Source organism: Blennius ocellaris (genome assembly GCF_963422515.1).
Source record: "Blennius ocellaris genome assembly, contig: SCAFFOLD_65, whole genome shotgun sequence".
NCBI lineage: Eukaryota > Metazoa > Chordata > Actinopteri > Blenniiformes > Blenniidae > Blennius > Blennius ocellaris.
Window position 1 is genome coordinate 225,001 of NW_027662213.1, and position 26,564 is coordinate 251,564.

At 54.7% G+C, this 26,564-nt stretch overlaps 1 protein-coding gene across 1 annotated transcript in view; it reads right to left on the reverse strand.

The window, feature by feature from the left end:
* Positions 1-3,996, reverse strand: part of LOC308147947 (ABC-type oligopeptide transporter ABCB9-like) — a gene marked incomplete at its 5' end in the record, with an annotated part of 9,403 nt that extends 5,407 nt beyond the window's left edge. Inside the window, one exon of the mRNA XM_080521340.1 lies at positions 3,984-3,996. Coding sequence (XP_080377466.1) covers positions 3,984-3,996 — 13 coding nt within the window. The remainder of the gene's footprint in view (positions 1-3,983) is intronic.
* Between the last annotated feature and the right edge of the window lie 22,568 nt (positions 3,997-26,564).

Genomic DNA, 26,564 nt, shown 5'->3' on the forward strand with positions numbered 1-26,564 from the left:
TCACACCTTCTGGAACAATCCTGACATCCTGCAAAGGAAGAAACCAATAAACTTCACAAATTGGAAAAACAAGGGAAGAAGAAACTTGGAACACCTTCTCTTCAATAACTCTTTTATTCCATTTAAAGATCTAATAGAAACGTATGGTATCAGTCAAAATAACTATCTGGAATATCTCCAGCTTAAGTCAATAATACAAACAAAGTTCAAACTAGAAGAGATGAACCTAAACTGACTTCAGACAAACCTCCTGAAGATCTCAGCTCCAAAACCACTTTCTAAAATCCTTTAATCCTGTCATGTTCCAATACCACAATATCCCTTCAAGCTCCAAATGGGAAGAAGATCTCAACATTAACATAGAACCAGTCTCCTGAAGCGTCACAAAGAAGGCAATCCTCATGAACTGGAAATCAAAACATAATCTGAATATAAAGTTATTTAAAAACTTCCTCCTAGACCACATCACATTAGAGAGAATTTCTGCTGGTAGGAAAAATCAGTCGGCTCAATTTGAGTTGACCTGGTCCCCAATAATTGAATACACCATGTAGCCCTGTGGGGGGGGGGGTCGGCTCTGGGTGGGGGGTGGTTCTGCTGGGGTGGGGTGGGGGTGCTGGGCGTCGGGCCCCGGCCAGGTTGCCTGGCCGGGGCGGGCGGGTGTGGGGCCTCGGGGCCTTGGGGGCTGGGTGCCCTCCCGGTCCTGGTGGGGGTGCCCGCTGTGACGCCGGGGGTGGGTCCTCCCTCCGCCTCCCTCCCCTCGCTGGGGCGGGGGTGGCCCCTGCTGCCGGGCTCCGGGTCCCGCTCACCCCTGGATCGGGGGGAGATGGAGGGCAGTGGGGGCTCCGGGTTTGGATGGACAGCTGACTGGAGATGACCCCCGGGGGGGGTTTTATGGGACAGGGGCCGGGGGGGTGTGTGTGTGTGTGGGGGGGGGGGGATACGAGTGTGGATTGGTCTGTATGGGTAGGTGTGTGTAAGTGTCTACGTGTGTTTGTGTGTGTGGGGGGACGGTGAATGTGAGCGTAGGTGTATGTGCGTGTGGGGGTGTGTAATATATATATAAGTATGGGTGTGTGTATGTGTATGAGAGTATGTGAGTGTGTGGGGGGGGGGGTCTACGCTCCCTAGCCGCTGGCCCCCGGCCGGGCTCGTGCTGGGCCATGCGGGTCTCAGACTCTGCTCTTCGGCCGTCGGGTGGGGTGGGGGGGCTTCCTGTCCAGGTCCTCTTGTGGTGCCTTGTCGGAGTGGGTGTTGGTCCCCGTGTTCCAGGCCGGCCACTTGGGGGTGGGGCGGGGTGGCGCGGGGGGTCCAGCTGGGCTAAGTCCTAGCGACGGGGGGACCTTCTCCCTCTCAGCCCCTCCTACCTTACCTCACCATACCTCATTCAACAATAGGGGCCAGTGGACGGGGCCTAGGGTGGGGGGTCCAGGCCACTTAACTGTGGTCTGCCCCTCCCCCGACTTTGCGCCGCCCACAATTTTAACTACACTTAGTCACGCAGGGTCTTGAGGGGATCAGCTGGCTTTCAGGGTTCTGCCGCTGGGCAGCGGTAGAACACCCGCCCCCCCCCCCGCTACCCCTCAATTTTAAACCGCACCCTAGACACACACATTGCACCACCTCTTCAAAACACAAATACACACATCCACATGCACCCAACACCCCACAGGGTGGAGGGGGGGGGGGGTGGGGGCTCCCCCCAGCACCTCCCGCTGTGGTCCCGCCGTGTTCCGGGGTGAGTGTGGCTGGAGTGCGGGGGGCACGCTAGCTCGGGCGTGGCACCTCAGGGGGGGCTGGGTAGTGGTCCTCCCTCCCTATTCACAGTTGGACTGGTGGAGGACGAGATCCCGTAGTGGCCTGGTGGGGGCCTGGCTGGAGGCCTGGGGAGTGGGGGGCACCCCCCTCCCAACCATATAAATGTATGTACGTATGTCTGTATATATGAAGATATGTATGTCTGTGTGTGTGTGTGTATGCTTGGGTGTGTGTCTGTGTGTGTGTGTATGTGTATGCTTGGGTGTGTGTCTGTGTGTGTGTGTATGTATGTCTGTGTGTGTGTATGTGTATGCTTGGTGTGTGTATCTGTGTGGGTGTGTATGTATGTCTGTGTGTGTGTATGTGTATGCTTGGGTGTGAGTGTGTGGGTGGGCTGGGATTAGGTGATGGGGGGGGGGGGGGGGGGGCTGTCCTCCGGCCGGGAATGTCGAGCTGTTTGATTTTTTTTTTAATGTCCATTGAATACTCTAATCTGCGCAGTGCTTGTTATGGCAAAAACATTTTTTAACAAACATAACGTGAGCTGCCCCCCCCCCCCACCCCCACCCCCACCCAGCGAAAATCGGTGAAAATAGTCAAGTGGTTTGTGCTGACTAAAAGTATCGTTTGTGCAGTTTTACTTTGTAAGATATAATAAAATGATTATGAACAAAAATGGTGTCAATCTGCATTGGTGGTGGGTTGTACTGCCTTTGTTTTTAAGATATTAAATAAATAATTTTAGGAAATACAAAACCTGAACAAAAAATGATATCTTAAAGGCATATTGAATGAGCATATCTGAATTTATGTTTGCTGATGGAAATGTTTTATTTAGTTGTTAGGTCTTGATAATGTATGTATACACCACAGTGTCATCTTTTCTGCTAATCAAACTATGTCACTTCAATTAAAGTCCAGTAATATTCAGTTGTTTAAAACTATCTTTGAAGTTCTAGTTTCTAGATAAATGATCAGTTATTATCATGCTATTTTTTCAATGCAGGTTCTTCTTCAGCGGATCACATGGCCTCAAGATGACAGTGATGATGAGGACGATTGCTCAATTCAAGCAAAATGCCGCATGTGGAGCTATGTAGGACAGTTCATAGCCAATGGTAGGGTTAAGGCCTCCTCATGCTACCAATGTGTGAGTGTGCGCAGAGTACACGTGATCATAATGTATTGTACTCTACTCTATAGCAGCTGCAAGTGAATTAAATGACCTGGTCAAGCTCTGGACTGGACGGGAGGTTCTGCCACAAAGTCTCACCATCCACATCATCAGTGGCAGACACCCCACGGCCTCCACCTGCTCTGAGACCTTGTGCTTCCCAGGACATTATACGGACTACAACTCTTTTAAAAACGACATCCTGGCATGCATTGCCACTTGCCATACGGGATTTGGTCTTGTGTGAGTTACTATATTGGGCCTGTATTTAGGTAAAGTGAAAAGTTCATGTTTCCAAGCCTAAATGACATGTTGGAGAGCTCTGGATGTCTGGATACGTTTTTCATTTATACAATCCAAATTTAAGAAATGAGAATGGTTGAATTTCTTGTTTGTCCAAAGTAAGTAGTGTTGATGTTTGTTAATTGTTCAAATAAATGTGACTGCATAGATCCCACTTCCAAGACTTGACTGAATTGTTGCATTTGTTGAACAGCAACCCAGCGATTCTCTGAACCATGCACTGTGAGACTCCTTGCCCTTCTTACTCTAGTTTGACATATGCAATGTTCCAAGTATTCAACTTATAAAGTGGACACTGATTTTATTTCCATATTACACAATTGAAAGTCTTTGTTACATTGTTACAACACTCAAGCTACAACATACAAAACTCCGAACTGATTCTCTGATTAATTCCTTCAGACATGAAGGAATTGCTCACAAAATTGAACAGCAGCAATGTAAATGTCACTGCCAAAGCACTGGAGCAGCTCTTGGGTGAACTGCAGCTCTTCAAGCTGCCATTTGTCCATCAGTCAGTGGGCATCCTGTGTGTGGAACAACGATGCTGGAGTGGTCATCATAAGGAAGTCCACTGTTTTCCCAGTCAATGTCAGGAATATCCAGGCCCTACAAATGGAGACAATTTTAATTGAAATATGTAATAAAGTAACATGAAACAAGCAGTATACAAAAATGTTTCATTCTGCATACTAATAACTCCATGCTTTGAAAACAATATTATCCAAAACATTACTGAAGACGTTACCGAAGAGCCACATGCCTCCGGAGCGCGGGTTCCCTCCCCCTGCAATAGTGTTTCTAGCACCACCGTCAATGACCTGGTTATGTTTGTTAAAATGTGTTTTTGCCAGAACAAGCACTGCGCAGATTAGAGTATTCAATGGACATTAAAAAAAAAATCAAACAGGAGACAATTTAACTATTTTCTGCATGTAAAACATTGCATACAGTAAATGTAATTTCTTTGAAAACATTTTCACACATCATTAAAAGTTCACCACATATGTTGCTTCATAACTTCTGGTGATTTGCAACGTGTGGTTTACACACATAAATGGCAAATACTCACCGAAGCGTCACTCCCGCTGGCCTCCATGGCTGATTGAAAACCCTGGGCCTCCTGCCCAGTGTTGCACTGGTCACGTGACCAACAAAGCTTCCCTTGATTGGATGTTGGGTGAATGAGACAGGTATGATTGCATCGTCCTGATGGCGCAGAGATTCTGCCTGTTTTGCAGCCCAATTTTTTTTGCAGCCCAATTTTTTTTTGCAGATGAATTTTTTTTTGCAGATGAATTTTTTTTTGCAGATGAATTTTTAGACACATTGAATTTTTACACACTGAATATTTTTAGATGTTTTAGACAGCTTTTCAAATTCAAAGTCTGATTTCGATGGTAAAAAAATTCAGAGTTAGAAATTCGAATTCAGAATCTGATGGCAAAGTTTTACTTCCATAAACCTCCTCCTCCTTCAACAGCCTCAATGATCCTGCAGAGAAAAATACTGTCTGGGAATTATTGCTTCTGTGATTTAAACAATATTAATCATCAACTGTAGACAAGAAGCAGAATCAGTTGATATTTTACTTTGACAATGTGATCATCAAACTCCTGTTGATGATTAAACCTTGATGAAAGTAGTGACCTCATATAAAGACACAACATCAACACAGAGTGTAGAATCAATATCTCACCAAGTGGTTCAGTCATTTCTGCCATACGACACACATCTATTGAATAACTGTACAAACTATTGTTGTAGTACCTTGTGCTCTCATTGGTGGTCTCACATCCACAGCTGGATGACTCCTCCAGATGTTGGTGGGATTTTAAGGCACAACCGACATGCAGACATTTCTGTGTCTGGATTAAAAAATCCTGCAAAACAAGAGACGTATTCACATTATTTTTGTTTAATTTCATTTAAAATAGAAGATTTGCTCTGAAAAAAGAACAAGTCAATCATCATCATTTATATTCGTTATAACTTTCTGTTCACTTTATTGTGTTGATTTCACTGCAGTGTTTACATTATTTAACTTTTTATACTTCTCTTAACTTCTATTCATAACCTGTGTATATGTTTCCTCAATTATTTCTATTGTTAGTGTGTGAAATTCTTTTTTTAATGCCGATGTGAAAAGAAATGCAATTTCAGTTCTCTATATGTGGCACAGACATAAACATGTAACTTTATTGACAAACATCTAAATGATTCATTGCATTATGTTACACATTTGATTTAAAGTTTCTCTCATAACCTTTAATAATTTTATCATGTGAATGCAAGATAAAAGTTTCATCCCAGATGAGCTGCATAAGGTCCATCCTAGCAAGACCAATGTGGCCATAGACCTATAGAACTAGACTTATGTGCTGCTTTATGACAGCATTTTACCTCAAAGTGTATTTTTTCTTTCAGAGTATTTTTTGTCGTGTAGATGTCCTGAGACACCCAATTTCTGCCGCAAACCATGAGCTGAAGGGTTTTATACCAGGAAGATAATATATCCAAATAGTTTACATCTGTTTACTGGGTTGTTTTGCATGTTCTTCTCCTTAAATGTCCTCTCGTGCTAACTTCAGTGAGGAAATAAAACTAAGCTTTAATTGTAGAAAACAAACTGCAGGGACGGACGCTGCAGGTTAATAATAATATTTCTGTTAAAAGGAGAAATGAAATAGTGACAAAAACACTGATCACAAGAATCCGACTGTCTGGAGTAGTGACCTCCCATTACTGTGTACGATGAAGTAAAAGTGAATATATATATATAGTGTTGCAGTAATGTGAGTGTTTTTATGTGCTCACTTCCACTGGTCCTCAGTGACATTTAGTCAGATGGAGATTCATATTCATATGCCATCACAAGGGGGCGCTATAGCATCAACCAACGCTGAAGGATCACAGTATATTCCCCTTTCTGACAGTGGTGCAGGGCTCTACGACCTTTATGACCATTTTTGAGATTTCCCACCAAATCCAATGTACCTGGAGCCCAAAACACGTTGAATCTTCTAAATGAGGACACACTCTAAGGCAGACACATCTGTCACTGGGTTTTTTGGTGCATCTTGAGACCGCAATAAAATACTCCAGACACAAAGACTGAGTTTAAACACGTTTTTTTAGTGGGACAAGTATGGAAGTAAAACTTTGCCATCAGATTCTGAATTCGAATTTCTAACTCTGAATTTTTTTTTACCATCGAAATCAGACTTTGAATTTTAAAAGCTGTCGAATTTCAAGTACGTATCTTTTTTTGCTTCTGATTTTTTTCAACATCTAAAAATATCCAGTGTGCAAAAAATTCAATGTGTCTAAAAATCCAGCTGCAAAAAAAAAATTCAGCTGCAAAAAAATTCAACCGCAAAAAAAAAAAAATTCAGCTGCAAAAAAAAAAATTCAGCTGCAAAAAAATTCAACCGCAAAAAAAAAAATTCAGCTGCAAAAAAATTCAACCGCAAAAAAAAAAATTCAGCTGCAAAAAAATTCAACCGCAAAAAAAAAAAATTCAGCTGCAAAAAAAAAAATTCAGCTGCAAAAAAAAAAATTCAGCTGCAAAAAAATTCAACCGCAAAAAAAAAAATTCAGCTGCAAAACAAATTCCGCTGCAAAAAAATTCAACCGCAAAAAAAAAATTCAGCTGCAAAAAAATTCAACCGCAAAAAAAAAAATTCAGCTGCAAAAAAATTCAACCGCAAAAAAAAAAATTCAGCTGCAAAAAAATTCAACCGCAAAAAAAAAAATTCAGCTGCAAAACAAATTCCGCTGCAAAAAAATTCAACCGCAAAAAAAAAATTCAGCTGCAAAAAAATTCAACCGCAAAAAAAAAAATTCAGCTGCAAAAAAATTCAACCAAAGACTGAGTTTAAACACGTTTTTTTAGTGGGACAAGTATGGAAGTAAAACTTTGCCATCAGATTCTGAATTCGAATTTCTAACTCTGAATTTTTTTTTACCATCGAAATCAGACTTTGAATTTTAAAAGCTGTCGAATTTCAAGTACGTATCTTTTTTTGCTTCTGATTTTTTTCAACATCTAAAAATATCCAGTGTGCAAAAAATTCAATGTGTCTAAAAATCCAGCTGCAAAAAAAAAATTCAGCTGCAAAAAAATTCAACCGCAAAAAAAAAAAAATTCAGCTGCAAAAAAAAAAATTCAGCTGCAAAAAAATTCAACCGCAAAAAAAAAAATTCAGCTGCAAAAAAATTCAACCGCAAAAAAAAAAATTCAGCTGCAAAAAAATTCAACCGCAAAAAAAAAAAATTCAGCTGCAAAAAAAAAAATTCAGCTGCAAAAAAAAAAATTCAGCTGCAAAAAAATTCAACCGCAAAAAAAAAAATTCAGCTGCAAAACAAATTCCGCTGCAAAAAAATTCAACCGCAAAAAAAAAATTCAGCTGCAAAAAAATTCAACCGCAAAAAAAAAAATTCAGCTGCAAAAAAATTCAACCGCAAAAAAAAAAATTCAGCTGCAAAAAAATTCAACCGCAAAAAAAAAAATTCAGCTGCAAAACAAATTCCGCTGCAAAAAAATTCAACCGCAAAAAAAAAAATTCAGCTGCAAAACAAATTCCGCTGCAAAAAAAAATCCAGCTGCAAAAAAAAATCCAGCTGCAAAAAAAAATCCAGCTGCAAAAAAAAATCCAGCTGCAAAAAAAAAAATTCAGCTGCAAAAAAATTCGGCTGCAAAACAGGCAGAATCTCTGCGCCATCAGGACGATGCAGTCGATACCTGTCTCATTCACCCAACATCCAATCAGGGGAAGCTTTGTTGGTCACGTGACCAGTGCATCACTGGGCCAATCAGTCGTGGCGGCGCTTTGGTGAGTATTTGCCATTTATGTGTGTAAATTCTGCAGAGACATTAAACCACATTGCAAATCACCAGAAGTTATGAAACAACATATGTGGAGAACTTTTAATGATGCAGTTTAAATTTAACTTTTCATTTACATGCAGAAAATAATTAAATTGTCTCCTGTTGGATTTTTTTTTAACGTCCATTGAATACTCTGATCCAGGGGTTGGCAACCCGCGGCTCCGGAGACCCACTGCAGTCCATCCTGGAGGGACGTAAGGAGGCAAGGCCACCCAGAGAGGGACGTAAGGAGGCAAGGCCACCCAGAGAGGGACGTAAGGAGGCAAGGCCACCCAGAGAGGGACGTAAGGAGGCAAGGCCACCCAGAGAGGGACGTAAGGAGGCAAGGACACCAGGAGAGGGACGTAAGGAGGCAAGGCCACCCAGAGAGGGACGTAAGGAGGCAAAGCCACCCAGAGAGGGACGTAAGGAGGCAAGGCCACCCAGAGAGTGACGTAAGGAGGCAAGGCCACCCAGAGAGGGACGTAAGGAGGCAAGGCCACCCAGAGAGGGGGAGGCAAGGCCACCCAGAGAGGGACGTAAGGAGGCAAAGACACCCAGAGAGGGACGTAAGGAGGCAAGGCCACCCAGAGAGGGACGTAAGGAGGCAAAGACACCCAGAGAGGGGGAGGCAAGGCCACCCAGAGAGGGACGTAAGGAGGCAAGGCCACCCAGAGAGGGACGTAAGAAGGCAAAGACACCCAGAGAGGGACGTAAGGAGGCAAAGACACCCAGAGAGGGACGTAAGGAGGCAAAGACACCCAGAGAGGGACGTAAGGAGGCAAAGACACCCAGAGAGGGACGTAAGGAGGCAAAGACACCCAGAGAGGGACGTAAGGAGGCAAGGCCACCCAGAGAGGGGGAGGCAAGGCCACCCAGAGAGGGACGTAAGGAGGCAAGGCCACCCAGAGAGGGGGAGGCAAGGCCACCCAGAGAGGGACGTAAGGAGGCAAAGCCACCCAGAGAGGGACGTAAGGAGGCAAGGCCACCCAGAGAGGGACGTAAGGAGGCAAGGCCACCCAGAGAGGGACGTAAGGAGGCAAAGCCACCCAGAGAGGGACGTAAGGAGGCAAAGCCACCCAGAGAGGGACGTAAGGAGGCAAGGCCACCCAGAGAGGGACGTAAGGAGGCAAAGCCACCCAGAGAGGGACGTAAGGAGGCAAGGCCACCCAGAGAGGTACGTAAGGAGGCAAAGCCACCCAGAGAGGGACGTAAGGAGGCAAGGCCACCCAGAGAGGGACGTAAGGAGGCAAAGACACCCAGAGAGGGACGTAAGGAGGCAAAGCCACCCAGAGAGGGACGTAAGGAGGCAAAGACACCCAGAGAGGGACGTAAGGAGGCAAGGCCACCCAGAGAGGGACGTAAGGAGGCAAGGCCACCCAGAGAGGGACGTAAGGAGGCAAAGCCACCCAGAGAGGGACGTAAGGAGGCAAAGACACCCAGAGAGGGACGTAAGGAGGCAAGGCCACCCAGAGAGGGACGTAAGGAGGCAAGGCCACCCAGAGAGGGACGTAAGGAGGCAAGGCCACCCAGAGAGGGACGTAAGGAGGCAAAGACACCCAGAGAGGGACGTAAGGAGGCAAAGCCACCCAGAGAGGGACGTAAGGAGGCAAAGACACCCAGAGAGGGACGTAAGGAGGCAAGGCCACCCAGAGAGGGACGTAAGGAGGCAAGGCCACCCAGAGAGGGACGTAAGGAGGCAAGGCCACCCAGAGAGGGACGTAAGGAGGCAAAGACACCGAGAGAGGGACATAAGGAGGCAAAGCCACCCAGAGAGGGACGTAAGGAGGCAAAGACACCCAGAGAGGGACGTAAGGAGGCAAGGCCACCCAGAGAGGGACGTAAGGAGGCAAGGCCACCCAGAGAGGGACGTAAGGAGGCAAGGCCACCCAGAGAGGGACGTAAGGAGGCAAAGACACCCAGAGAGGGACGTAAGGAGGCAAGGCCACCCAGAGAGGGACGTAAGGAGGCAAGGCCACCCAGAGAGGGACGTAAGGAGGCAAGGCCACCCAGAGAGGGACGTAAGGAGGCAAAGACACCCAGAGAGGGACGTAAGGAGGCAAGGCCACCCAGAGAGGGACGTAAGGAGGCAAGGCCACCCAGAGAGGGACGTAAGGAGGCAAGGCCACCCAGAGAGGGACGTAAGGATGCAAGGCCACCCAGAGAGGGACGTAAGGAGGCAAAGATACCCAGAGAGGGACGTAAGGAGGCAAGGCCACCCTGGAGGGACGTAAGGAGGCAAGGCCACCCAGAGAGGGACGTAAGGAGGCAAGGCCACCCAGAGAGGGACGTAAGGAGGCAAGGCCACCCAGAGAGGGACGTAAGGATGCAAGGCCACCCAGAGAGGGACGTAAGGAGGCAAAGATACCCAGAGAGGGACGTAAGGAGGCAAGGCCACCCTGGAGGGACGTAAGGAGGCAAGGCCACCCAGAGAGGGACGTAAGGAGGCAAGGCCACCCAGAGAGGGACGTAAGGAGGCAAGGCCACCCAGAGAAGGACGTAAGGAGGCAAAGAAACCGAGAGAGGGACGTAAGGAGGCAAGGCCACCCAGAGAGGGACGTAAGGAGGCAAGGCCACCCAGAGAGGGACGTAAGAAGGCAAAGACACCCAGAGAGGGATGTAAGGAGGCAAAGACACCCAGAGAGGGACGTAAGGAGGCAAAGACACCCAGAGAGGGACGTAAGGAGGCAAAGACACCCAGAGAGGGACGTAAGGAGGCAAAGACACCCAGAGAGGGACGTAAGGAGGCAAGGCCACCCAGAGAGGGGGAGGCAAGGCCACCCAGAGAGGGACGTAAGGAGGCAAAGCCACCCAGAGAGGGATGTAAGGAGGCAAGGCCACCCAGAGAAGGGGAGGCAAGGCCACCCAGAGAGGTACGTAAGGAGGCAAAGCCACCCAGAGAGGGATGTAAGGAGGCAAGGCCACCCAGAGAGGGACGTAAGGAGGCAAAGACACCCAGAGAGGGACGTAAGGAGGCAAAGACACCCAGAGAGGGACGTAAGGAGGCAAGGCCACCCTGGAGAAACGTAAGGAGGCAAGGCCACCCAGAGAGGGACGTAAGGAGGCAAGGCCACCCAGAGAGGGACGTAAGGAGGCAAAGACACCCAGAGAGGGACGTAAGGAGGCAAGGCCACCCAGAGAGGGACGTAAGGAGGCAAGGCCACCCAGAGAGGGACGTAAGGAGGCAAAGCCACCCAGAGAGGGACGTAAGGAGGCAAGGCCACCCAGAGAGGTACGTAAGGAGGCAAAGCCACCCAGAGAGGGACGTAAGGAGGCAAGGCCACCCAAAGAGGGACGTAAGGAGGCAAAGACACCCAGAGAGGGACGTAAGGAGGCAAAGCCACCCAGAGAGGGACGTAAGGAGGCAAAGACACCCAGAGAGGGACGTAAGGAGGCAAAGACACCGAGAGAGGGACATAAGGAGGCAAAGCCACCCAGAGAGGGACGTAAGGAGGCAAAGACACCCAGAGAGGGACGTAAGGAGGCAAGGCCACCCAGAGAGGGACGTAAGGAGGCAAGGCCACCCAGAGAGGGACGTAAGGAGGCAAGGCCACCCAGAGAGGGACGTAAGGAGGCAAAGACACCCAGAGAGGGACGTAAGGAGGCAAGGCCACCCAGAGAGGGACGTAAGGAGGCAAGGCCACCCAGAGAGGGACGTAAGGAGGCAAGGCCACCCAGAGAGGGACGTAAGGAGGCAAAGACACCCAGAGAGGGACGTAAGGAGGCAAGGCCACCCAGAGAGGGACGTAAGGAGGCAAGGCCACCCAGAGAGGGACGTAAGGAGGCAAGGCCACCCAGAGAGGGACGTAAGGATGCAAGGCCACCCAGAGAGGGACGTAAGGAGGCAAAGATACCCAGAGAGGGACGTAAGGAGGCAAGGCCACCCTGGAGGGACGTAAGGAGGCAAGGCCACCCAGAGAGGGACGTAAGGAGGCAAGGCCACCCAGAGAGGGACGTAAGGAGGCAAGGCCACCCAGAGAGGGACGTAAGGATGCAAGGCCACCCAGAGAGGGACGTAAGGAGGCAAAGATACCCAGAGAGGGACGTAAGGAGGCAAGGCCACCCTGGAGGGACGTAAGGAGGCAAGGCCACCCAGAGAGGGACGTAAGGAGGCAAGGCCACCCAGAGAGGGACGTAAGGAGGCAAGGCCACCCAGAGAAGGACGTAAGGAGGCAAAGACACCGAGAGAGGGACGTAAGGAGGCAAGGCCACCCAGAGAGGGACGTAAGAAGGTAAAGACACCCAGAGAGGGATGTAAGGAGGCAAAGACACCCAGAGAGGGACGTAAGGAGGCAAAGACACCCAGAGAGGGACGTAAGGAGGCAAAGACACCCAGAGAGGGACGTAAGGAGGCAAAGACACCCAGAGAGGGACGTAAGGAGGCAAGGCCACCCAGAGAGGGGGAGGCAAGGCCACCCAGAGAGGGACGTAAGGATGCAAGGCCACCCAGAGAGGGACGTAAGAAGGCAAAGACACCCAGAGAGGGATGTAAGGAGGCAAAGACACCCAGAGAGGGACGTAAGGAGGCAAAGACACCCAGAGAGGGACGTAAGGAGGCAAAGACACCCAGAGAGGGACGTAAGGAGGCAAAGACACCCAGAGAGGGACGTAAGGAGGCAAGGCCACCCAGAGAGGGGGAGGCAAGGCCACCCAGAGAGGGACGTAAGGAGGCAAAGCCACCCAGAGAGGGATGTAAGGAGGCAAGGCCACCCAGAGAAGGGGAGGCAAGGCCACCCAGAGAGGTACGTAAGGAGGCAAAGCCACCCAGAGAGGGATGTAAGGAGGCAAGGCCACCCAGAGAGGGACGTAAGGAGGCAAAGACACCCAGAGAGGGACGTAAGGAGGCAAAGACACCCAGAGAGGGACGTAAGGAGGCAAGGCCACCCTGGAGGGACGTAAGGAGGCAAGGCCACCCAGAGAGGGACGTAAGGAGGCAAGGCCACCCAGAGAGGGACGTAAGGAGGCAAGGCGACCCAGAGAGGGACGTAAGGATGCAAGGCCACCCAGAGAGGGACGTAAGGAGGCAAAGATACCCAGAGAGGGACGTAAGGAGGCAAGGCCACCCTGGAGGGACGTAAGGAGGCAAGGCCACCCAGAGAGGGACGTAAGGAGGCAAGGCCACCCAGAGAGGGACGTAAGGAGGCAAGGCCACCCAGAGAGGGACGTAAGGATGCAAGGCCACCCAGAGAGGGACGTAAGGAGGCAAAGATACCCAGAGAGGGACGTAAGGAGGCAAGGCCACCCTGGAGGGACGTAAGGAGGCAAGGCCACCCAGAGAGGGACGTAAGGAGGCAAGGCCACCCAGAGAGGGACGTAAGGAGGCAAGGCCACCCAGAGAAGGACGTAAGGAGGCAAAGACACCGAGAGAGGGACGTAAGGAGGCAAGGCCACCCAGAGAGGGACGTAAGAAGGCAAAGACACCCAGAGAGGGATGTAAGGAGGCAAAGACACCCAGAGAGGGACGTAAGGAGGCAAAGACACCCAGAGAGGGACGTAAGGAGGCAAAGACACCCAGAGAGGGACGTAAGGAGGCAAAGACACCCAGAGAGGGACGTAAGGAGGCAAGGCCACCCAGAGAGGGGGAGGCAAGGCCACCCAGAGAGGGACGTAAGGATGCAAGGCCACCCAGAGAGGGACGTAAGAAGGCAAAGACACCCAGAGAGGGATGTAAGGAGGCAAAGACACCCAGAGAGGGACGTAAGGAGGCAAAGACACCCAGAGAGGGACGTAAGGAGGCAAAGACACCCAGAGAGGGACGTAAGGAGGCAAGGCCACCCAGAGAGGGGGAGGCAAGGCCACCCAGAGAGGGACGTAAGGAGGCAAAGCCACCCAGAGAGGGATGTAAGGAGGCAAGGCCACCCAGAGAAGGGGAGGCAAGGCCACCCAGAGAGGTACGTAAGGAGGCAAAGCCACCCAGAGAGGGATGTAAGGAGGCAAGGCCACCCAGAGAGGGACGTAAGGAGGCAAAGACACCCAGAGAGGGACGTAAGGAGGCAAAGACACCCAGAGAGGGACGTAAGGAGGCAAGGCCACCCTGGAGGGACGTAAGGAGGCAAGGCCACCCAGAGAGGGACGTAAGGAGGCAAGGCCACCCAGAGAGGGACGTAAGGAGGCAAAGACACCCAGAGAGGGACGTAAGGAGGCAAGGCCACCCAGAGAGGGACGTAAGGAGGCAAGGCCACCCAGAGAGGGACGTAAGGAGGCAAAGACACCCAGAGAGGGACGTAAGGAGGCAAGGCCACCCTGGAGGGACGTAAGGAGGCAAGGCCACCCAGAGAGGGACGTAAGGAGGCAAGGCCACCCAGAGAAGGACGTAAGGAGGCAAAGACACCGAGAGAGGGGGAGGCAAGGCCATCCAGAGAGGTACGTAAGGAGGCAAAGCCACCCAGAGAGGGACGTAAGGAGGCAAGGCCACCCAGAGAGGGGGAGGCAAGGCCACCCAGAGAGGGACGTAAGGAGGCAAAGCCACCCAGAGAGGGATGTAAGGAGACAAGGCCACCCAGAGAGGGGGAGGCAAGGCCACCCAGAGAGGTACATAAGGAGGCAAAGCCACCCAGAGAGGGACGTAAGGAGGCAAGGCCACCCAGAGAGGGACGTAAGGAGGCAAGGCCACCCAGAGAAGGACGTAAGGAGGCAAAGACACCGAGAGAGGGACGTAAGGAGGCAAGGCCACCCAGAGAGGGACGTAAGGAGGCAAAGACACCCAGAGAGGGACGTAAGGAGGCAAGGCCACCGAGAGAGGGACGTAAGGAGGCAAGGCCACCCAGAGAGGGACATAAGGAGGCAAGGCCACCCAGAGAGGGACGTAAGGAGGCAAGGCCACCCAGAGAGGGGGAGGCAAGGCCACCCAGAGAGGGACGTAAGGAGGCAAAGCCACCCAGAGAGGGATGTAAGGAGGCAAGGCCACCCAGAGAGGGGGAGGCAAGGCCACCCAGAGAGGTACGTAAGGAGGCAAAGCCACCCAGAGAGGGATGTAAGGAGGCAAGGCCACCCAGAGAGGGACGTAAGGAGGCAAAGACACCCAGAGAGGGACGTAAGGAGGCAAAGACACCCAGAGAGGGACGTAAGGAGGCAAGGCCACCCTGGAGGGACGTAAGGAGGCAAGGCCACCCAGAGAGGGACGTAAGGAGGAAAGGCCACCCAGAGAGGGACGTATGGAGGCAAAGACACCCAGAGAGGGACGTAAGGAGGCAAGGCCACCCAGAGAGGGACGTAAGGAGGCAAGGCCACCCGGAGAGGGACGTAAGGAGGCAAGGCCACCCAGAGAGGGACGTAAGGAGGCAAAGACACCCAGAGAGGGACGTAAGGAGGCAAGGCCACCCTGGAGGGATGTAAGGAGGCAAGGCCACCCAGAGAGGGACGTAAGGAGGCAAGGCCACCCAGAGAGGGACGTAAGGAGGCAAGGCCACCCAGAGAAGGACGTAAGGAGGCAAAGACACCGAGAGAGGGACGTAAGGAGGCAAGGCCACCCAGAGAGGGACGTGAGGAGGCAAGGCCACCCAGAGAGGGATGTAAGGAGGCAAGGCCACCCAGAGAGGGACGTGAGGAGGCAAAGCCACCCAGAGAGGGACGTAAGGAGGCAAGGCCACCCAGAGAGGGACGTAAGGAGGCAAAGCCACCCAGAGAGGGACGTAAGGAGGCAAGGCCACCCTGGAGGGACGTAAGGAGGCAAGGCCACCCAGAGAGGGACGTAAGTAGGCAAGGCCACCCAGAGAGGGACGTAAGGAGGCAAGGCCACCGAGAGAGGGACGTAAGGAGGCAAGGCCACCCAGAGAGGGACGTAAGGAGGTAAGGCCACCCAGAGAGGGACATAAGGAGGCAAGGCCACCCAGAGAGGAACGTAAGGAGACAAAGCCACCCAGAGAGGGACGTAAGGAGGCAAGGCCACCCAGAGAGGAACGTAAGGAGGCAAGGCCACCCAGAGAGGGACGTAAGGAGGTAAGGCCACCCAGAGAGGGACGTAAGGAGGCAAAGACACCCAGAGAGGGACGTAAGGAGGCAAGGCCACCCAGAGAGGGACGTAAGGAGGCAAGGCCACCCAGAGAGGGACGTAAGGAGGCAAGGCCACCCAGAGAGGGACGTTAGGAGGCAAAGACACCCAGAGAGGGACGTAAGGAGGCAAGGCCACCCTGGAGGGACGTAAGGAGGCAAGGCCACCCAGAGAGGGACGTAAAGAGGCAAGGCCACCCAGAGAGGGACGTAAGGAGGCAAGGCCACCCAGAGAAGGACGTAAGGAGGCAAAGACACCGAGAGAGGGACGTAAGGAGGCAAGGCCACCCAGAGAGGGACGTAAGGAGGCAAGGCCACCCAGAGAGGGACGTAAGGAGGCAAGGCCACCCAGAGAGGGACGTAAGGAGGCAAGGCCTCCCAGAGAGGGACGTAAGGAGGCAAGGCCACCCAGAGAGGAACGTAAGGAGGCAAAGCCACCCAGAGAGGGACGTAAGGAGGCAAGGCCACCCAGAGAGGAACGTAAGGAGGCAAGGCCACCCAGAGAGGGACGTAAGGAGGCAAAGCCACCCAGAGAGGGACGTAAGGAGGCAAGGCCACCCAGAGAGGGACGTAAGGAGGCAAGGCCACCCAGAGAGGGACGTAAGGAGGCAAGGCCACCCAGAGAGGGACGTAAGGAGGCAAGGCCACCCAGAGAGGGACGTAAGGAGGCAAAGACACCCAGAGAGGGACGTAAGGAGGCAAGGCCACCCAGAGAGGGACGTAAGGAGGCAAGGCCACCCAGAGAGGGACGTAAGGAGGCAAAGCCACCCAGAGAGGGACGTAAGGAGGCAAGGCCACCCTGGAGGGACGTAAGGAGGCAAGGCCACCCAGAGAGGGACGTAAGGAGGCAAGGCCACCCAGAGAGGGACGTAAGGAGGCAAAGCCACCCAGAGAGGGACGTAAGGAGGCAAGGCCACCCTGGAGGGACGTAAGGAGGCAAGGCCACCCAGAGAGGGACGTAAGGAGGCAAGGCCACCCAGAGAGGGACGTAAGGAGGCAAAAACACCCAGAGAGGGACGTAAGGAGGCAAAGCCACCCAGAGAGGGACGTAAGGAGGCAAGGCAACCCAGAGAGGGACGTAAGGAGGCAAGGCCACCCAGAGAGGGACGTAAGGAGGCAAGGCCACCCAGAGAGGGACGTAAGGAGGCAAGGCCACCCTGGAGGGACGTAAGGAGGCAAGGCCACCCAGAGAGGGACGTAAGGAGGCAAGGCCACCCAGAGAGGGACGTAAGGAGGCAAAGCCACCCAGAGAGGGACGTAAGGAGGCAAGGCCACCCTGGAGGGACGTAAGGAGGCAAAAACACCCAGAGAGGGACGTAAGGAGGCAAAGCCACCCAGAGAGGGACGTAAGGAGGCAACGCCACCCAGAGAGGGGGAGGCAAGGCCACCTAGAGAGGGACGTAAGGAGGCAAGGCCACCCAGAGAGGGGGAGGCAAGACCACCCAGAGAGGGACGTAAGGAGGCAAAGACACCCAGAGAGGGACGTAAGGAGGCAAGGCCACCCAGAGAGAACGTAAGGAGGCAAGGCCACCCAGAGAGGGGGAGGCAAGGCCACCCAGAGAGGGACGTAAGGAGGCAAAGCCACCCAGAGAGGGATGTAAGGAAGCAAGGCCACCCAGAGAGGGGGAGGCAAGGCCACCCAGAGAGGTACGTAAGGAGGCAAAGCCACCCAGAGACGGATGTAAGGAGACAAGGCCACCCAGAGAGGGACGTAAGGAGGCAAAGACACCCAGAGAGGGACGTAAGGAGGCAAAGACACCCAGAGAGGGACGTAAGGAGGCAAGGCCACCCTGGAGGGACGTAAGGAGGCAAGGCCACCCAGAGAGCGACGTAAGGAGGCAAGGCCACCCAGAGAGGGACGTAAGGAGGCAAAGACACCCAGAGAGGGACGTAAGGAGGCAAGGCCACCCAGAGAGGGACGTAAGGAGGCAAGGCCACCCAGAGAGGGACGTAAGGAGGCAAGGCCACCCAGAGAGGGACGTAAGGAGGCAAAGATACCCAGAGAGGGACGTAAGGAGGCAAGGCCACCCTGGAGGGACGTAAGGAGGCAAGGCCACCCAGAGAGGGACGTAAGGAGGCAAGGCCACCCAGAGAGGGACGTAAGGAGGCAAGGCCACCCAGAGAAGGACGTAAGGAGGCAAAGACACCGAGAGAGGGACGTAAGGAGGCAAGGCCACCCAGAGAGGGACGTAAGGAGGCAAGGCCACCCAGAGAGGGACGTAAGAAGGCAAAGACACCCAGAGAGGGATGTAAGGAGGCAAAGACACCCAGAGAGGGACGTAAGGAGGCAAAGACACCCAGAGAGGGACGTAAGGAGGCAAAGACACCCAGAGAGGGACGTAAGGAGGCAAAGACACCGAGAGAGGGACGTAAGGAGGCATAGCCACCCAGAGAGGGACGTAAGGAGGCAAGGCCACCCAGAGAGGGGGAGGCAAGGCCACCCAGAGAGGGACGTAAGGAGGCAAAGACACCCAGAGAGGGACGTAAGGAGGCAAGGCCACCCTGGAGGGACGTAAGGAGGCAAAAACACCCAGAGAGGGACGTAAGGAGGCAAAGCCACCCAGAGAGGGACGTAAGGAGGCAACGCCACCCAGAGAGGGGGAGGCAAGGCCACCTAGAGAGGGACGTAAGGAGGCAAGGCCACCCAGAGAGGGGGAGGCAAGACCACCCAGAGAGGGACGTAAGGAGGCAAAGACACCCAGAGAGGGACGTAAGGAGGCAAGGCCACCCAGAGAGAACGTAAGGAGGCAAGGCCACCCAGAGAGGGGGAGGCAAGGCCACCCAGAGAGGGACGTAAGGAGGCAAAGCCACCCAGAGAGGGATGTAAGGAAGCAAGGCCACCCAGAGAGGGGGAGGCAAGGCCACCCAGAGAGGTACGTAAGGAGGCAAAGCCACCCAGAGACGGATGTAAGGAGACAAGGCCACCCAGAGAGGGACGTAAGGAGGCAAAGACACCCAGAGAGGGACGTAAGGAGGCAAAGACACCCAGAGAGGGACGTAAGGAGGCAAGGCCACCCTGGAGGGACGTAAGGAGGCAAGGCCACCCAGAGAGCGACGTAAGGAGGCAAGGCCACCCAGAGAGGGTCGTAAGGAGGCAAAGACACCCAGAGAGGGACGTAAGGAGGCAAGGCCACCCAGAGAGGGACGTAAGGAGGCAAAGACACCCAGAGAGGGACGTAAGGAGGCAAGGCCACCCAGAGAAGGACGTAAGGAGGCAAAGACACCGAGAGAGGGACGTAAGGAGGCAAGGCCACCCAGAGAGGGACGTAAGGAGGCAAGGCCACCCAGAGAGGGGGAGGCAAGGCCACCCAGAGAGGGACGTAAGGAGGCAAAGCCACCCAGAGAGGGATGTAAGGAGGCAAGGCCACCCAGAGAGGGGGAGGCAAGGCCACCCAGAGAGGTACGTAAGGAGGCAAAGCCACCCAGAGAGGGATGTAAGGAGGCAAGGCCACCCAGAGAGGGACGTAAGGAGGCAAAGACACCCAGAGAGGGACGTAAGGAGGCAAAGACACCCAGAGAGGGACGTAAGGAGGCAAGGCCACCCTGGAGGGACGTAAGGAGGCAAGGCCACCCAGAGAGGGACGTAAGGAGGCAAGGCCACCCAGAGAGGGACGTAAGGAGGCAAAGACACCCAGAGAGGGGGAGGCAAGGCCACCCAGAGAGGGACGTAAGGAGGCAAAGACACCCAGAGAGGGACGTAAGGAGGCAAAGACACCCAGAGAGGGGGAGGCAAGGCCACCCAGAGAGGGACGTAAGGAGGCAAAGCCACCCAGAGAGGGACGTAAGGAGGCAAGGCCACCCAGAGAGGGACGTAAGGAGGCAAGGCCACCCAGAGAGGGATGTAAGGAGGCAAGGCCACCCAGAGAGGGACGTAAGGAGGCAAAGACACCGAGAGAGGGACGTAAGGAGGCAAGGCCACCCAGAGAGGGACGTAAGGAGGCAAGGCCACCCAGAGAGGGATGTAAGGAGGCAAGGCCACCCAGAGAGGGACGTAAGGAGGCAAAGACACCGAGAGAGGGACGTAAGGAGGCAAGGCCACCCAGAGAGGGACGTAAGGAGGCAAGGCCACCCAGAGAGGGATGTAAGGAGGCAAGGCCACCCAGAGAGGGACGTAAGGAGGCAAAGCCACCCAGAGAGGGACGTAAGGAGGCAAAGACACCGAGAGAGGGACGTAAGGAGGCAAAGACACCGAGAGAGGGACGATAGGAGGCAAGGCCACCCAGAGAGGGACGTAAGGAGGCAAAGCCATCCAGAGAGGGACGTAAGGAGGCAAAGACACCCAGAGAGGGACATAAGGAGGCAAGGCCACCCAGAGAGGGGGAGGCAAGGCCACCCAGAGAGGGACGTAAGGAGGCAAAGCCACCCAGAGAGGGGGAGGCAAGGCCACCTAGAGAGGGACGTAAGGAGGCAAAGCCACCCAGAGAGGGGGAGGCAAGGCCACCTAGAGAGGGACGTAAGGAGGCAAGGCCACCCAGAGAGGGGGAGGCAAGGCCACCCAGAGAGGGACGTAAGGAGGCAAGGCCACCCAGAGAGGTACGTAAGGAGGCAAAGCCACCCAGAGAGGGACGTAAGGAGGCAAGGCCACCCAGAGAGGGGGAGGCAAGGCCACCCAGAGAGGGACGTAAGGAGGCAAGGCCACCTAGAGAGGGACGTAAGGAGGCAAGGCCACCCAGAGAGGGGGAGGCAAGGCCACCCAGAGAGGGACGTAAGGAGGCAAAGACACCCAGAGAGGGACGTAAGGAGGCATAGCCACCCAGAGAGAACGTAAGGAGGCAAGGCCACCCAGAGAGGGGGAGGCAAGGCCACCCAGAGAGGGACGTAAGGAGGCAAAGCCACCCAGAGAGGGATGTAAGGAAGCAAGGCCACCCAGAGAGGGGGAGGCAAGGCCACCCAGAGAGGTACGTAAGGAGGCAAAGCCACCCAGAGAGGGATGTAAGGAGACAAGGCCACCCAGAGAGGGACGTAAGGAGGCAAAGACACCCAGAGAGGGACGTAAGGAGGCAAAGACACCCAGAGAGGGACGTAAGGAGGCAAGGCCACCCAGAGAGGGACGTAAGGAGGCAAAGACACCCAGAGAGGGACGTAAGGAGGCAAGGCCACCCAGAGAGGGACGTAAGGAGGCAAGGCCACCCAGAGAGGGACGTAAGGAGGCAAGGCCACCCAGAGAGGGACGTAAGGAGGCAAAGATACCCAGAGAGGGACGTAAGGAGGCAAGGCCACCCTGGAGGGACGTAAGGAGGCAAGGCCACCCAGAGAGGGACGTAAGGAGGCAAGGCCACCCAGAGAGGGACGTAAGGAGGCAAGGCCACCCAGAGAAGGACGTAAGGAGGCAAAGACACCGAGAGAGGGACGTAAGGAGGCAAGGCCACCCAGAGAGGGACGTAAGGAGGCAAGGCCACCCAGAGAGGGACGTAAGAAGGCAAAGACACCCAGAGAGGGATGTAAGGAGGCAAAGACACCCAGAGAGGGACGTAAGGAGGCAAAGACACCCAGAGAGGGACGTAATGAGGCAAAGACACCCAGAGAGGGACGTAAGGAGGCAAAGACACCCAGAGAGGGACGTAAGGAGGCAAGGCCACCCAGAGAGGGGGAGGCAAGGCCACCCAGAGAGGGACGTAAGGAGGCAAAGCCACCCAGAGAGGGATGTAAGGAGGCAAGGCCACCCAGAGAGGTACGTAAGGAGGCAAAGCCACCCAGAGAGGGATGTAAGGAGGCAAGGCCACCCAGAGAGGGACGTAAGGAGGCAAAGACACCCAGAGAGGGACGTAAGGAGGCAAAGACACCCAGAGAGGGACGTAAGGAGGCAAGGCCACCCTGGAGGGACGTAAGGAGGCAAGGCCACCCAGAGAGGGACGTAAGGAGGCAAGGCCACCCAGAGAGGGACGTAAGGAGGCAAAGACACCCAGAGAGGGGGAGGCAAGGCCACCCAGAGAGGGACGTAAGGAGGCAAAGACACCCAGAGAGGGACGTAAGGAGGCAAAGACACCCAGAGAGGGGGAGGCAAGGCCACCCAGAGAGGGACGTAAGGAGGCAAAGACACCGAGAGAGGGACGAAAGGAGGCAAGGCCACCCAGAGAGGGACGTAAGGAGGCAAGGCCACCCAGAGAGGGATGTAAGGAGGCAAGGCCACCCAGAGAGGGACGTAAGGAGGCAAAGACACCGAGAGAGGGACGTAAGGAGGCAAGGCCACCCAGAGAGGGATGTAAGGAGGCAAGGCCACCCAGAGAGGGACGTAAGGAGGCAAAGACACCGAGAGAGGGACGTAAGGAGGCAAAGACCCCGAGAGAGGGACGATAGGAGGCAAGGCCACCCAGAGAGGGACGTAAGGAGGCAAAGCCATCCAGAGAGGGACGTAAGGAGGCAAAGACACCGAGAGAGGGACGTAAGGAGGCAAGGCCACCCAGAGAGGGACGTAAGAAGGCAAAGACACCCAGAGAGGGACGTAAGGAGGCAAGGCCACCCAGAGAAGGACGTAAGGAGGCAAAGACACCGAGAGAGGGACGTAAGGAGGCAAGGCCACCCAGAGAGGGACGTAAGGAGGCAAGGCCACCCAGAGAGGGACGTAAGAAGGCAAAGACACCCAGAGAGGGATGTAAGGAGGCAAAGACACCCAGAGAGGGACGTAAGGAGGCAAAGACACCCAGAGAGGGACGTAAGGAGGCAAGGCCACCCAGAGAGGGGGAGGCAAGGCCACCCAGAGAGGGACGTAAGGAGGCAAAGCCACCCAGAGAGGGATGTAAGGAGGCAAGGCCACCCAGAGAGGGGGAGGCAAGGCCACCCAGAGAGGTACGTAAGGAGGCAAAGCCACCCAGAGAGGGATGTAAGGAGGCAAGGCCACCCAGAGAGGGACGTAAGGAGGCAAAGACACCCAGAGAGGGACGTAAGGAGGCAAAGACACCCAGAGAGGGACGTAAGGAGGCAAGGCCACCCTGGAGGGACGTAAGGAGGCAAGGCCACCCAGAGAGGGACGTAAGGAGGCAAGGCCACCCAGAGAGGGACGTAAGGAGGCAAAGACACCCAGAGAGGGGGAGGCAAGGCCACCCAGAGAGGGACGTAAGGAGGCAAAGACACCCAGAGAGGGACGTAAGGAGGCAAAGACACCCAGAGAGGGGGAGGCAAGGCCACCCAGAGAGGGACGTAAGGAGGCAAAGCCACCCAGAGAGGGACGTAAGGAGGCAAGGCCACCCAGAGAGGGACGTAAGGAGGCAAGGCCACCCAGAGAGGGATGTAAGGAGGCAAGGCCACCCAGAGAGGGACGTAAGGAGGCAAAGACACCGAGAGAGGGACGTAAGGAGGCAAGGCCACCCAGAGAGGGACGTAAGGAGGCAAGGCCACCCAGAGAGGGATGTAAGGAGGCAAGGCCACCCAGAGAGGGACGTAAGGAGGCAAAGACACCGAGAGAGGGACGTAAGGAGGCAAGGCCACCCAGAGAGGGACGTAAGGAGGCAAGGCCACCCAGAGAGGGATGTAAGGAGGCAAGGCCACCCAGAGAGGGACGTAAGGAGGCAAAGCCACCCAGAGAGGGACGTAAGGAGGCAAAGACACCGAGAGAGGGACGTAAGGATGCAAAGACACCGAGAGAGGGACGATAGGAGGCAAGGCCACCCAGAGAGGGACGTAAGGAGGCAAAGCCATCCAGAGAGGGACGTAAGGAGGCAAAGACACCCAGAGAGGGACATAAGGAGGCAAGGCCACCCAGAGAGGGGGAGGCAAGGCCACCCAGAGAGGGGGAGGCAAGGCCACCCAGAGAGGGACGTAAGGAGGCAAAGCCACCCAGAGAGGGATGTAAGGAAGCAAGGCCACCCAGAGAGGGGGAGGCAAGGCCACCCAGAGAGGTACGTAAGGAGGCAAAGCCACCCAGAGAGGGATGTAAGGAGACAAGGCCACCCAGAGAGGGACGTAAGGAGGCAAAGACACCCAGAGAGGGACGTAAGGAGGCAAAGACACCCAGAGAGGGACGTAAGGAGGCAAGGCCACCCAGAGAGGGACGTAAGGAGGCAAAGACACCCAGAGAGGGACGTAAGGAGGCAAGGCCACCCAGAGAGGGACGTAAGGAGGCAAGGCCACCCAGAGAGGGACGTAAGGAGGCAAGGCCACCCAGAGAGGGACGTAAGGAGGCAAAGATACCCAGAGAGGGACGTAAGGAGGCAAGGCCACCCTGGAGGGACGTAAGGAGGCAAGGCCACCCAGAGAGGGACGTAAGGAGGCAAGGCCACCCAGAGAGGGACGTAAGGAGGCAAGGCCACCCAGAGAAGGACGTAAGGAGGCAAAGACAACGAGAGAGGGACGTAAGGAGGCAAGGCCACCCAGAGAGGGACGTAAGGAGGCAAGGCCACCCAGAGAGGGACGTAAGAAGGCAAAGACACCCAGAGAGGGATGTAAGGAGGCAAAGACACCCAGAGAGGGACGTAATGAGGCAAAGACACCCAGAGAGGGACGTAAGGAGGCAAAGACACCCAGAGAGGGACGTAAGGAGGCAAGGCCACCCAGAGAGGGGGAGGCAAGGCCACCCAGAGAGGGACGTAAGGAGGCAAAGCCACCCAGAGAGGGATGTAAGGAGGCAAGGCCACCCAGAGAGGTACGTAAGGAGGCAAAGCCACCCAGAGAGGGATGTAAGGAGGCAAGGCCACCCAGAGAGGGACGTAAGGAGGCAAAGACACCCAGAGAGGGACGTAAGGAGGCAAAGACACCCAGAGAGGGACGTAAGGAGGCAAGGCCACCCTGGAGGGACGTAAGGAGGCAAGGCCACCCAGAGAGGGACGTAAGGAGGCAAGGCCACCCAGAGAGGGACGTAAGGAGGCAAAGACACCCAGAGAGGGGGAGGCAAGGCCACCCAGAGAGGGACGTAAGGAGGCAAAGACACCCAGAGAGGGACGTAAGGAGGCAAAGACACCCAGAGAGGGGGAGGCAAGGCCACCCAGAGAGGGACGTAAGGAGGCAAAGACACCGAGAGAGGGACGTAAGGAGGCAAGGCCACCCAGAGAGGGACGTAAGGAGGCAAGGCCACCCAGAGAGGGATGTAAGGAGGCAAGGCCACCCAGAGAGGGACGTAAGGAGGCAAAGACACCGAGAGAGGGACGTAAGGAGGCAAGGCCACCCAGAGAGGGATGTAAGGAGGCAAGGCCACCCAGAGAGGGACGTAAGGAGGCAAAGACACCGAGAGAGGGACGTAAGGAGGCAAAGACCCCGAGAGAGGGACGATAGGAGGCAAGGCCACCCAGAGAGGGACGTAAGGAGGCAAAGCCATCCAGAGAGGGATGTAAGGAGGCAAAGACACCGAGAGAGGGACGTAAGGAGGCAAGGCCACCCAGAGAGGGACGTAAGAAGGCAAAGACACCCAGAGAGGGACGTAAGGAGGCAAGGCCACCCAGAGAAGGACGTAAGGAGGCAAAGACACCGAGAGAGGGACGTAAGGAGGCAAGGCCACCCAGAGAGGGACGTAAGGAGGCAAGGCCACCCAGAGAGGGACGTAAGAAGGCAAAGACACCCAGAGAGGGATGTAAGGAGGCAAAGACACCCAGAGAGGGACGTAAGGAGGCAAAGACACCCAGAGAGGGACGTAAGGAGGCAAGGCCACCCAGAGAGGGGGAGGCAAGGCCACCCAGAGAGGGACGTAAGGAGGCAAAGCCACCCAGAGAGGGATGTAAGGAGGCAAGGCCACCCAGAGAGGGGGAGGCAAGGCCACCCAGAGAGGTACGTAAGGAGGCAAAGCCACCCAGAGAGGGATGTAAGGAGGCAAGGCCACCCAGAGAGGGACGTAAGGAGGCAAAGACACCCAGAGAGGGACGTAAGGAGGCAAAGACACCCAGAGAGGGACGTAAGGAGGCAAGGCCACCCTGGAGGGACGTAAGGAGGCAAGGCCACCCAGAGAGGGACGTAAGGAGGCAAGGCCACCCAGAGAGGGACGTAAGGAGGCAAAGACACCCAGAGAGGGGGAGGCAAGGCCACCCAGAGAGGGACGTAAGGAGGCAAAGACACCCAGAGAGGGACGTAAGGAGGCAAAGACACCCAGAGAGGGGGAGGCAAGGCCACCCAGAGAGGGACGTAAGGAGGCAAAGCCACCCAGAGAGGGACGTAAGGAGGCAAGGCCACCCAGAGAGGGACGTAAGGAGGCAAGGCCACCCAGAGAGGGATGTAAGGAGGCAAGGCCACCCAGAGAGGGACGTAAGGAGGCAAAGACACCGAGAGAGGGACGTAAGGAGGCAAGGCCACCCAGAGAGGGACGTAAGGAGGCAAGGCCACCCAGAGAGGGATGTAAGGAGGCAAGGCCACCCAGAGAGGGACGTAAGGAGGCAAAGACACCGAGAGAGGGACGTAAGGAGGCAAGGCCACCCAGAGAGGGACGTAAGGAGGCAAGGCCACCCAGAGAGGGATGTAAGGAGGCAAGGCCACCCAGAGAGGGACGTAAGGAGGCAAAGCCACCCAGAGAGGGACGTAAGGAGGCAAAGACACCGAGAGAGGGACGTAAGG